This window comes from Aptenodytes patagonicus, chromosome 1 (assembly GCF_965638725.1).
Source record: "Aptenodytes patagonicus chromosome 1, bAptPat1.pri.cur, whole genome shotgun sequence".
Taxonomy (NCBI): domain Eukaryota; kingdom Metazoa; phylum Chordata; class Aves; order Sphenisciformes; family Spheniscidae; genus Aptenodytes; species Aptenodytes patagonicus.
The window spans coordinates 155192780-155206325 of NC_134949.1; the positions used below are offsets into that span (position 1 = coordinate 155192780).

The 13546-nt window shown below is 43.2% G+C and overlaps 1 protein-coding gene across 1 annotated transcript in view; it reads left to right on the forward strand.

Moving 5' to 3' along the window:
* SLC9A4 (solute carrier family 9 member A4) overlaps window positions 1-7707 on the forward strand; it is a 38681-nt gene extending 30974 nt beyond the window's left edge. Inside the window, exons 10-12 of the mRNA XM_076359848.1 lie at window positions 198-335; window positions 1106-1193; window positions 5376-7707. Of these exons, the coding sequence (XP_076215963.1) occupies window positions 198-335; window positions 1106-1193; window positions 5376-5677 (528 nt within the window). The 3' untranslated portion in view covers window positions 5678-7707. The remainder of the gene's footprint in view (window positions 1-197; window positions 336-1105; window positions 1194-5375) is intronic.
* The last annotated feature ends 5839 nt before the right edge of the window (window positions 7708-13546 follow it).

Consider the following 13546-nt stretch of genomic DNA (forward strand, 5'->3'; position numbering starts at 1 on the left):
CATGCTTCCTCCCGTCTTGCTCTGCAGGAGCGAGGTTAGTGTGAGGCTGTGTTTTTCCACGTGATAGCAGAGAGCTGTGGTGGGTCGGTGGCCGAGCCGGGGCAGGTGTCCCCTTGGCCCTGTGATCAACCAGACTGCGCAAGGTTATTAACATTGCAAGTGCAAAGAGAATCAACTGGGTGCATTTTCTGTTTCAGGCACCGACATACAGCCGACACAACTTGCCTACCAACACAAATGAGAAACAAGCCCAAGAAATCCTCATCCGTCGGCAGCACAGCCTGAGGCAGAGTTGCAGGAAGGGAAACAGCTTACCTTGGGGTAGACCGGTACCTGTTATGTAAACTACTATTCATGTAAAAAATGCCTCTGCTTCCCTGTAAATAAGGAAAGAGACACCCATTTTTATATGCTTTTTGCAATAATTAAAATGGATACTTTCCCCAATGTCCTCACACAGCACCTAAGAAGAAAGAGCTTCACTTAGCATGTGGACAGCAACGTTTTTTGTCCTACCTCTATACATTGGTCAGAAATCAGCTACTATGGCCCTAAGTAGTAAAATAATGTAGCTTGCATTGTTTTGGCATGTGCAAAACAGTATAACCACAGCTGTGTGAATTTGTGGATTCACAAAAGGCCTGATGCAAAGCCCTTGACACCTTGCACTGCCAGTTTGGGCTCTCGATCAGTAAGAGTAAGATTTGTCTGACTGAATGTAGGCATTGGATAGCATAGACATTTACAGCTGAGATAATCACAGTTAAGGAAGAGAAATAAGTTCTTGCTGGGTGTATTAATTTTATTTAAAGTTGTCACCTGAAATCGGAAAGGTGACTCTTAGAAGAACATATTTCTTTCCACTGACTGTAGAAAAAACCTAGGGCTATTATGCCAGACACAGACATTTTCACTGGAGCTGACACTGAGTTCAACCCATCCAAGCCAAGCACTGATCTTATTCACACCTCTCTAAATTTGGCTGTAAAGGTGCAGAGGCACAGCAGAAAAAGCATATAACCATCCCTTTTTACCATCCCACCAAATAAGTGCAAATTGCGGAGGCAATCGCGGGCAATGAACACATTTCTGTCTCCATACACAGGCTAGCACCATGGGCGTACGCTACCTCTCTTTGCCTCAGGGCCCCAGCCAGCCCACTAGACGAAAAGCCGGGCGTGTTACTTTTACAGGTAAGGGAAGTGCTTTACTCTGTATCCTACTCCAGCAGTGAAAGAAACTTGGCCAGTTGCTCAGTAGATTTAACAGTACTAAATGAATACTCCCATGGAAGTCCCTGGCCTCTTTAAATGAGCTACACCCTTCTCTCCTATCTTTTTAATCTACGTTGTTTATATGGTCATTACTGCTGCAGTTTCTATCTCGTTCCAGCAACGCCTAGTTTTCTCTTTTTCCCTGTTGCACAAATATTCCTGTGATTCCTGCAGTTTGGCCTGGCTGTGAGGGCATCCATGTAAGCCTGAGAAAGCAAATTATCTGTTCCCAGACACAATTACATGCAAAATTGTTAGGAGATGCTGAACCCGTGGCCCAGTTGAGGTGAGGCTGCCACAGCTCCATACCCCCAGCTCCTGCTGGTAGCGAGGCTGAGCAGGGATTCCCAACAGGCACCCCCGCCACCGTAATTCAGTGTACACGTACACACAGCTGGACACACAGAGCAGCACAGACAGGGTACAGTGCTCGCACAAACGCAAACAGCACCAACGGCCTCATCCTGGTCACCTCTCTGGCTGATCAGGACGACAGCCTGTTAGTGGAAAATTATATATACATACCTGCTATCTGAATTCCCTGGTAGCTGGCCTTAGACACACACTGCCCAGTAGCTGGCCCTGGACACTCTGTCTCCCCAGTTGGTGGCACCTGGGCATGTGAGCCCCTGGGGACACAGCCCTACGGCAGCTGCTGGTACTTAGAACTACACACATGCATGCGCACACACACACACATGCACAGATGCTCTTCCACCCCACCCCATGCACTGTAGATCCCTCCAGTAGCTGGCCTTGGACACCCAGTCTTCCCCATAGTGGGCTCCTGGATCCTCTGGTCTCCCCTTGCCTCACACACAGGGACACACGTGCAAATAGGTCTTTCTGGTACCTACTCCAGATTATGGCCTTACCAGCAGCCAACCACAGACCCCATGGTCTCTTCAGTCACTGGGCTGGACCTCCTGCCCCCTCCAATAGTGAACTCACAGACCTCCTGCTCTCCCTAGTGTCTGTCCCAGTTGGTTGCTCCAACAGTTGGTTCCCAAGCCTCTTATCCTTCTCAATGGCTACTCTGGCTTGGTGATTGCTGGTGATTTTGTGTTGACATATGCACCCACAGAATATGCATGCACCCCAGTCCCTCCAGCTGCTGGGACTCAGACCTCCACACACACAAGTACACAATATAGGGAGCTGCTCACCCAGGAAAACAGTCAGAAGTGGAGTTTAATGAGAAGACAGGACAGACTGTGCTGATCAGGCACAGGGCATTGTCAGACACATGTACTGACCAGCCCCTGTTTACATGCGAGCAGCCCTTTTTATCCCTTTTTTTCTCTATTTGCGTGCACTTGTTCCTCCCCAAACTGCCCTGATCCCTTCCTTTCCCTGCCTTTGGTTCCTGCCCTAAACATCCCATCATAAGTCCTGTATGATCCCAAAATACTCTCCCCAGACATCCCAATAATAAGCGCCATACCCTGCTACACCTCATTCTATGAGGTGCCCCGGGGGAGAGTCTCTCCGTGGGCTCATCATGGTGGGTCTCACCCTGCCCACAGAGCTGATCATGCCTGTCATGGATCAGGGCAGGGGCTCAGGCTCATCCCTCTGACTGGAGTACTGGGGGCTCCCCCTCCTGCCCTTGTGCCTTGGGGCTCCTCTGTGTTTGTGGAGGTGAGTCTCTAATCACATAACCTAACAAAAAATCCTGGCAAAAGCAGCTGGTCTCTTCTCCCTTTTTCCCAGCTTGCTCTCTATGACCATTTCTATAGTAATACTGGTATTACTGCATAAAGTTATCAGCCAGTCTCAGGTTATCATAGGTACACAGTAAAATGCAGACCCATCCTCACTTACACTCTAAGTAAGGAGACAGAGGATAGGAATGGAGCAACACTGAATTGCCCACAGAAACATAGCAGGACATGTCACAGAACACATGGAATTTAGGACACTTGAATGTTCATCATTGTCTCCATCTGTAATCTCCGTGACTCCTTTCTGCATGCATTTATATGAACCTGAAATGCATTTGGGTTCCTTAGAAAATTTCCTTTTCATTTCTGGCAAAATTAGCTATAGCGACTGAAATGATATTTTTAATCTTCATCTTTGTATCAAAAACATGGACAACAAAGTTTGTTTCCTGCACGTGCAAAATTATTTTCTTTCTTCCCTTTCTGTTTTACTCTGAAAGAGATGAAAGCAAAAGAGATCTGTGTAGGCAAACCATCCCCGTGGGGCTGGGCACTCACACGTGATGGCAGCAGAACAGAAACTCATAGGATCTATTCAAAGTTACTCAAGGGGATTTTTTCTTTTTTCATGCAGCTGATTCTTTTCTGTTCTGTTTGTCAGAATATCATGGTGGGGGATATGTGTCTTTCTAAAAGACTCAAACTGTTCTACACAGCAGCCTCAGACCTAAAAGCATTTCAGACGCTTTCAGGGGACCAAGTCCTGGTATAGCAGGCACATTATTTCAGCGGGGAGAGGAGTAAATCCTGAGGCAGTGAATGCAGGTACATTTTTATTAATAGCTAGGCCTGAATTTGAGCCCTGCCTTGTGATCTATCCAAATAGTTAGACTTCTTGGTCCAGCTTCTGGCCCCATCTTTTCTGGGGGCTATTCACACCATTCACACCCCCCCAGCTATTCACACCGCTTTAAATGGCTGCAGCAGGAGGAAGCTGCCCTAAACTCCTCTCATAAACTGTGTTAGGATGTGATGAATTGCACTTGAGAACTGAGAAGACATATACTCAGTATGTAGGAAATTAGAATGACAACCTCATATATGCACATATGCATTTACAGCGATAAATGCCACCTCTTCCGTCTATGTCTGGAAGCCCTCCTGGAATAAGCATCCTCCAGCAAGCTTGGTTTAGCTCTTATACATAGCATGTGCAGAAAGTTTAGTAACTAAGAGGTCAGAAATGACCACAAATAGATCCTTAGACCACCTATCAGCTCTTTCTGCCACTCATACAAATGCATGATTTCTGTGACGGTATATATCATTCATACTTTGTAGCAGTGATGCCCCCAAAGGGCTAAGTAGAAGCCCTTCAAATCTGAGAATACCTATCCTATTTTATTGCTCATGGTGTGGTACACCCACATGGCCTAACCTAACAGCAGGTTCTGCTGTTAAAGAAATCTGTGCCCCTGTTCAGTGGAGGTGAGTGCTGGTGCACGCGCTCTTACTTTGTGCCAACTGTGAAGTAAACATTAGCTTAAAATATTTTAATAGTTATTAAGCTGCAATAACTTGATAAATTTTGACTGGGTGACTATACCCAATACACATCTGCTTTAACTGCAGCAGGATATAGTCTAATTTTATTATTCATGGACCTTTGTGTTTATCTCCCAAAACCTTCTAACTTGTTACGAGCCGTTTCTTAAATTAACTAATTTGCTAGTGCATAGTCAGACTACAAGTGGCTTTAAGAAAAGTAAAAAAGTATGTTCTGTAAACTCAACAGAATGAGAAAGCCAGTTATTGGCCTGTTGCAGGCAATTTTTTATTGTGTACTTGTGGCAAAGAAAGCTGGTAGGAGCAGGTCTGACACACCCAATGTAATCAAAGTGCCCTAGAGTCAAACTCCCGGTTTCAGGTGAACCTGTTTTCTTCCCAGTTGTTAATCACAGATGACTAGTAAACTTGATTTTCAATGGCACTAGAGTCTTCTCCTTGGTCAATTTCTGTCTTCTGCTGTGGGTTTCACAACCCTAGTACCAGTTCAACCATGGTACTAGGTATATTTGTGAAATTTGTAAAAAATTGAAAGCTACATAAAGGAGCACTCTTGCCCTGTGAAGGCATTGAGCAGCTCTGCGAGGCACTACAAGATAGCTGAATGTGCTTATTCGCTAGCGTTTCAGGGTAGACACAAGATCGATAAATCTTTTAAATATCAGCTTTGGGATGAAAATAAAAATTTAAGGTTATTTTTAGTTCTTGACTGCTCTCTTACTCTATAGCAATTATTTAAAATGCTTCAGTTCCAGGGTTTAAAACCGTAATGCTGTATTGTATTGAATACCCTTTAACTGTCCTTGCCAATACCATGGTGTTTCTCTTTTCTCTTCTTCAAAATATGAATTCTGTATCCATTTTCCTTCAGATCACCCCAGAAGTGTCTCTAATGCTGCCTTCCCGGTAATGTTCAGACCCCAGCCCCGACTACGTCCACTCGAAGCAAAGCACCGCCAGGAAGAGCTGATTCCAATGGCACGCTTGTGTAGACGAGAGGGCCCATCCAATCTGTCAGGTCGAAGAGGAAATGCAATCAGCCAGCGTCGTTTCACCAGAGCAGACAATCTAGCTCTAAGGCCAAAGTCTCGACTCACTGTGGGAGAAGTAGAGGGGTATGAGTCAGAAGAAGAGACAGAAACGATGGCACCAGCCAGGCCATTAGCCATATAAGGAGCAGAGAAAAGCAATGTTTGAATCTCTAGGGCCCTTTGTGCGCTGCTCCAGAAAAAATAACAAAGGTTTTATATGAACCAAACCACAATTTTCCTTTTGGGACCAGTGCACTTTGTTCTTGTATCACTTTCAAGTGCTGTATCAAGGTACTTACTGGCTCAGAGAAGACTCAAATTCTTCTATGTTTATATCAAGCTTTCTTTCGAAAAAAACACTGCAGGAAAGAGGGGAACATGATCTTTGTAGAGGTTCGGACATGGATTTAAACGAGAATAGTTGGGCACATGCAATGCTATGGGTGGAAGCTGATATTGCCTTCCTCTGTTCTGTACTATGGCCTAAATCCAGAAGAAAGAAACACGAAAGACACATGAGTGCCCAGATTGGTAACTTCAACCAACTGTCTAGAGCTTTTTACCTCAGAGTAGTTGAGATATTCCAGGAAAGAGTTAAAAAAAGAAAGGCATTTTTAGGGCACCTAAATGTCACTGAAGATGCCTAAAGGCATCCCTAAGTCAAAAGGATTCATTAGTGGAGGCTTTCAGCACTTGGGAATCTCTTGGCATCTCAGGTTTCCGCTCTGCAAAAGTGCCTGAGGTCAGTTGCTGTGATGGTCCATAACTCCTGCTACTTCAACCAGTTTCAGCCTGTAGACACCTATCACCCACCTACAGTTGTTCTGGATGAATAAAGGAGGCATCCTGGTATGTACAAATCCAGAGAGGAATCTTCAGGCAGGAGTGCTGTCAGGATGCCTTTCATTTGCAAATGTGGGACGGCAAGAATGTACACAATATTCTTGTGGTTCAGCAAGTGGGAGGCTTCATCGTAGAGCATCTAACCTCCATTCCCCACTCCCACCTTGCCAGAGGGTGCCCAGATCAGTGGACCACTCTTCACACTGAAGCTGGACCAGCACTGCAGATAGGGAGCAAGAAACTGGGACAAAAGGTAAAGGGAGCCTAACTTTGCAGCCTGCTGGCTAGCATGAAAGAGGGTCCCTGTGTTTTGCTCCCAGCTTTTTGTAGGGTGTCTGCCTATATGTTGTATAGCATTTGCTAAAAAAAAAAAGCAGAAATAACCAGGGGGACATGCACTGGAGCCTGTGACCTCCCAGCTTTCCTACTGAGCTCCCTTCTAACTGGCTCTGTGCGCCCATGCTCCAGTCTCAACGGTGGGTCTCCCTAGTGGTAGGGGAAGTGAGAAGCTGTGGTCTTGAGTCATTTTGGATAGTCTAAAATCCCAGATACCTAGTTCCTCTGATGGAGCTCTTTTCTGCAAAATGGAAGCAGCATTGCCGCTGTCATCTGTGTCTTGAAACTGTAGGTGAGCTGATTTTATCCAAAGGGATGATTTGAGTCCAAAACTCCATAAACCCACGCTTATAGCTGCGCTAAACTCAAATCTACAGCTGAGAAATGCAAGTTCAGTCATGCTTTCTTCAAATTTCCCTCTCTCTCCTCCACTCAGAGCTTGCTTAGCTGCCCAACTCAAGGTCTGCAAATGCTACTGTAAGAGTCAGAGAGGTAAGAATAAGAGAGAGCAGTGCCACCTTTATGTTTCTCTTTTTTATTTTACTGTTAAGTGCTTGTATGTCCTGGTCCAGAAAAAACTTCTAAGTATAAGTTATGACTTCACATTTCTTATAGTGGATTTCTGATTCAGGACAGGTAGCATCTAAACTAACAAATTTGAAAAACGCCACCAGAGGAAAAAAATAAAAGCCCTTTTCCCCCTTTTCTCATGTTAGCAGCTTTTATGTTTAGCAGGTCATAATGAATCATCTGTACTGAAATTGTACAAAGCTTTATGAAACTTAAGTTCTGTTTGCCATTGTGCCAGAGAAATTATACAACTTCCTTTTATGAAAGCAGTGGCACGTAATTAAAAGAGGGTAGGATTTGTCTTTTGTACCAACACTGAATAAGCAATGAAATACAGTTCTGTACCTGAAAATCAACAAATAAACCCAGCTCCACCAAAAGAGGAAGTGCTCCATGTAATTTTTAAATAAAAGCCTTGTGCCAGATCTCAAACCTCTAGCAAGTTATACTGATGTATCATAAATCTCAATGAAAACTTTATATTGTACAAAATCAGGTCTTAAATTGTACCGTGAGCTACCCAGTCGCCATACGAAATTTAATTGAGGGCAAAATCAGCGCCCATGTGACGTGGTCCTTAGGCCACAGAGCTGACATAGGTGCATGGAGTGGGGTGACAGAGGTGTGGGACCTCCTTCTGCATCGCAGAGTTGGGAGGGGGCAGGATCTCCAAAACTGGCTGGTGGGTGATGTGAACTGGAGGCAATCCTTGAGGACAGCGATGAAGGGAAAGTGGAAACCTGAGAGGAGGGTGAAGAAGGGATAGTGTCTCATGTTCAAAGGGAGGCACAGGAGAGAGATTAAACAGGAATTACTGTGAGCTGCAAATTCAGCGTTTCCTCTTTAAGAAGATTTAATCAACGTGTTGTCTGGGGGAACTGGACAGATACAAACTGTGTGGGATGAGGAAGGTTAATGGGATGTCTGGAGTGGCATGGAAAGGGACTAGATGTACAACATGAAAAAAAGGAGTCCATGCAATTTGGTCAGGGTATGTTTGAAAGGCATGCTTAAAATTGACTTCCAAATTCTTTATTAAATATTATAAAAGTCGTGGAGCATTTATATAATTACCCATCGTAAATAGGGAGCAAAGTGTTCAAGTTCTAATGACTGTTTATATTAGAACTAGAGAAAAATAATTAAGTCTTTCTAAAATACAAATAAAACTAGTGCATAGCTGGAGTCAAATCTCCCTCTTTTGGTTCATTCCTAATCTTTCCTCTGACGAAATCAGTGAGCCAGATCTTCAGAGAGCGTAAAGCCATAGAGCATCTCAAAGTTAATAGAGCTCTACCATCTCTTGCAGTCTGGCCCCCAAACTTGTAAAGTCTATTTTTAGTTTTCTTTCCTAGCAATTAGAAAATAGGACTGGAAGAAAATTTCCTTCTGTGCCATTAGTTGCTGTTAATGGTTTTGCTGGCCATTAGCCAAGAAGCAATGCTGCAGATGCCTGTATAAAATATGCTCTAATATATAAAGTTGCACTGTTTATTTGTTTTCATGGGTATTTCATACTTGTGGACAAAAGACTTCTCTTTAAAGAAGTGCATTGCTTATGTTTTAAATAGCAATAACTACAGCAATGTTTCACTACGAGTAACTTACTCTGTGTCTATAGGCTCTCAAGCTTGGTCCATAAAGAAAACTGAAGTGGTTTAGGGCATGATTTTAAATCCACTGCTGGTGGATTTCAGTCCTCATGTGTGTGGGTATTCTTAAACTCCTTAACCTGGGCCACACCCAGGAAACTTGCACTGATAATTTGCAAAGGTAAGTTAATTCAAGATCTCCTTTTTTTTAGACTAGTACAGGGTTATTTACTGGGGAATTTAATTTAAATTGTACTCTGATTTAAGGTGAACTGGCACAGGAAACTCATGCCCAGAAGGTGAAGAATTATTATTCAAAATCCAGAGAGGAAATAGGAACTCGGGGAATTAAGACTATTTCCTTGGGGCAGGAGGATAGTGCAGGACAGGTGAGTTTCAGGAAGGAGTAATAATAAATAGCCTGTACCTTCGACAGTAGAGAAAATAGGAGATACACTTGAACAGAACTTGCTAACCAATGAGAAAAATGAGACAATAATAAGAACAGTCATAATGGGAAAATATTTTAATAGTAAAAGCAACAATGGGGATTGTTGCTTTTACTATACTATGCTTTTACTATACTAAAAAACACAATATGCAGAAAAAGGGAAGGAGTTATCGAGGTCAATAGTACGTTGTGAGCAACCAGCAATACTTTCATATGTATTGCACGGTGTGATTAACTGTTAGATCCTGTTGTTCTTGCTGCAGCTGTTACTCTTCAACTAATATCCCAGGCAAGTAGGAACGTGTAGTAAAAGGAGAATCTCTTCCTCAGAGAGCTTACCGCCAAGGACGCAGCAGCGAGGGGAGCGCCGGCAATCAGGACATGACAGCAGCTAGCGCAGGGAGCGCCCAAGCTGTGACCTCCAGAAATACCATTTGACAGAGTGCACTGAAAGAAGAAAGAAAATTGCCGTGGTCCCTCTTCCAGGGGGAACGGCGTCCACCGGGAATGTCTGCAACTGCGTAGTCAGGGCTGCCGCTGCCGTCTGTACAGCACCCGGGGGAACAACAGGCTGGCTATGTGATAACGCCAGCGAGCAGGACTGGGGAGGATGCTATGAAGGACCTAAAAGCAGTTTGTGTGTCACACTAGGGGAGGACATCAGCAAAGGAGCGCAGAAGCAGGGGGATAATTCGCCTGATAGCAAGGCTTGAAACTCAAGTGAGTGGAGCAGGCGTGTGTCTATCAAAGCCAGAGAGGAGAAGCTGTAATAGTTGGAAAAGAACGAACGCCCTGGCAGGAGCTCTAGATGGACTGATTTACTGCTGTGCGTGTGAGCCAAGAAAGTAGGCCAACTTAAAAGACAAAAGTTAGTTCACATGTGTTTAGAGCAATTACGGAAGGTTACATGAGATTCAGAAAAGTAGGTCAGGTTTCAGGCTCCAGAGACTGGTAGAGAAGAAGTAACCGTGCCCATCTTCAGCATGAGAAGGATGGCTTAATCCATATTTACGAGCGAGGTAGTCAGAGAAGGAGGACCAGTGATACCTGCAGGGGAAATCATCAAATTGCTATGGATGAGAAACTTGACTTTTACATAACAGAAGATGAAAATAATTGTGAAATGATTCTTATTTTCTTGCTGGTGTGTTGGTTTTGAGAACTGACACTTTCAAGGTTTTTCCTGCAGCCATTAGACCCTGAAAACTCATGTTTTATTGTCACGTATGAATGGAAACTACTATTTAAAAGCTTGTGGGAGACTCTGGAAAATACAACAAATATTTCCAAGCTTCCTTTCTTCATAGGTACTTTTTCTAGTTTTCTATCTATGTATATGGATAAAACACAAACATTAGGAGTGGAAAAAACAGATTACCTTATCTTTATATTTTGTTTGCTTTTTAGGTAGGACAATTACGTTTATTGTTTTGCCAAACTAACTGTACTTAAGAACCTTAAAATTAGAGGTGTAAGATAACATGAGTAATATTCTGAACCAGTTAAGAGGACTGGAAATCTATTGAGCTAAATTGCCTAATTTATTTCCGTCTGAGAATCTGTCTCGATGTTAATCGCAAGTGAAACTCCTTTTTCTTTCCTGCTTTGGTTTCACAGGTGTGAAATTTCAAAAGTTAATATTGGTTCTTGTTTATTTCTAGTCCACCCTTCCTCCTGGAAAAAATTGAGTTTCTACTACCTTTCAATCATAAAAAATGAGACATGGACTGAAGAAAACAATGCCAAGCTCTGATTTTCAGAGTTTTCTTTCTTTGGCAAGATAGACTGAAGCCACACCAATAGTGAAGAGCTGGTCAGGAGTAGACACCCAAACTGAACATCATCCCTGACTTTTTTTCTACTGTCCTTGCGGGAGCAAGCTAGGAAAAAAGAAGTATCTGTCAAGAATAGCCACAGCGAGCTGGGGGCACTGGTATTAGTCATCTGCGACATCACTTTTACACATGCAAACACAGGTCAGATCATTAGACACTTGCTCAGTGCTTCCCCATCAGTAACTTATTCCGCCAAATACAAAATTATCATAAAAGAAGCTTGAAGTTAAACTGCTTTTTTTGCTGGCGTGTATGTCAGGTATTAATTTAGGCTCATTAGTTGGTACTGGGCCTAACACCATTTGCTCCTTGCTCTACTGTATTATCAGCAGTGATAAGGGGTGAAAATAATGAGCTATGCACAAATGCCAAAATAAAAGGGCTCTTATTGTTTTAAGATATCTTGGAATAAAACCTATAGCCCTCCAGCTAGCTTTATTCATGCCTTTCTTTAAGGGCAAATTTCCCATCACAGAAGCTTGCACTGGGTGAGAAAACAATATATAAATGAAAGCCACCTGCCCAAATATATTCAGCTTCAATATTACATGATGATGAATACTGATAATACTTGCAATGGTGCATAGTGTCTTCCAGGTGCTGTGTGCACACAAGGCACAGACAGTTCAGAGGCAGGGCATCCTGAGAATTATGCCAGTGTTAAAACCCCACGTGAAAGGTGGGGAAACTTGCACAAAGCAAATGAGCCGTGTGTACACGTAACACAGGAACAGTGCCAGGAACTGAACATGAGACCCTGGTCCCTTGACCCGACATCTACCTTTACTTCCCTTAGGCTTTCAGGTGACTGAAACCTACAGAAAGGAACAAAAGAACGGGCTGAAACTGTTTCTCCAGCTCTCACCACAAAAAAGGAACAATCTGCACAGAAACTTGTGCACTGCTTCAAGCCAGGCATCAGGACCTGCTGTTTACAAACACTCAGTGTCCTAAAAGACATCATAAAATTTTGCCATATTTAAGATATATGTATAAAATATATGTAATGTAAAAAAGATGTAATTCTTCACTCATTTTTCCCTAGTACATTCACTGTTGTTCCTTTCAAAAAACTACATATGTTCTGCATGTTTTGCATAGTTACAAAAACTTGGTAACATTTAAGGGGCTTGTAAGAAGTGAATATACTATGGCAAATACACTTTTTCCTTGGAACTTGCAACAAAAACTCTTGAAAGATGCTTATCCTCCGTTTCCGGTGGAGAAAGGAGGCTATAGGTGTCTGGCACAGGTGTTAGACCTAGAACAAATCTCTTCAGCTTCCTATGCCTCTGTTTTCTCACATGTACAATAGGGATAAAGACACTCAGGGCTAAGTCATACACAGGTGCCTCAAGCCATCTGAGTTGCCAGATTTGGCACAGGAGCCACAGGAGCCCTTTGCTCCCTGGATCAGCAGCCCGAGGCCAGGTAGGTCCCTTGGGTCATCTCTATGGCATCTGAACTGCACCCCTGGGGCTGGAGTCGGTGGGGATCTGCACAAGGCAGCCAACGGCTCAAATCAGCTGAACACATGTGGATGGCTACCTTGCAGTGATCTGATGAGCAGTTTAGACTCCACTGACTCCAGCGGGAGCTCAGACACCTGCCCTACACGTAGACCCCTTTATGGTGAACATCTAAACGCAGCTTACCGGGTCTGAAGTGGAATTCCACTGTCCTCATCCTTTAAGCGATTTTGGCACCTATGAATGAAAAGCATCTTTTCAAAGCTAGGCATTATGACTGCTTTAGCTTTGCGATGAATCTTCTTTTCCTCCTCAGTAAACTAAGCTATTTCTGCATGTACACATAAAAAGGTAATATAAATATTCTTTAACAGTGCCTCGCTGTATACAACTCCTATATTCTGTTTATTTCTAAAGGACTCTGTCCTACGTGCAAGCGTATTTGGCTCAATCTGCTGTAATGGGTTTAGCAATAGAAAATTGCAAGGCTCACATTACTGCTGGCTCAAATGGACCCTTTGGCTTGAATTCCTCTTGATGATAAATATTCCAATATCTTTCCCCATCGTTTTCATAAGTATGCAAACATAGATTCAAATGAAAGTGATGACTGCTGACAAATTTGTTAATTAAGTCTTAGCAATTTGAAGGTGCTCTTTCAGGAGCTTTTTTCTTATTTTTCCCTAATGCAAAAATGCCTGATACTGATTTACCAAGCACTGCAGCGCAGCTATAACAGCTGGTGCCAAGACCAGATTTACAGGTCTTGTTCCTAGGTAATGAAAGATAGATGTAGCGACAAAGCTCAAAGCATCACTACAAACAAGTTTGCATGAATTAGGTTAGGTTCCAAAGCTCAAGAGAGCTCTCTCTATTATTATTGTTGTTGATGTTGTTGTTGTTGTTTATTGTTTT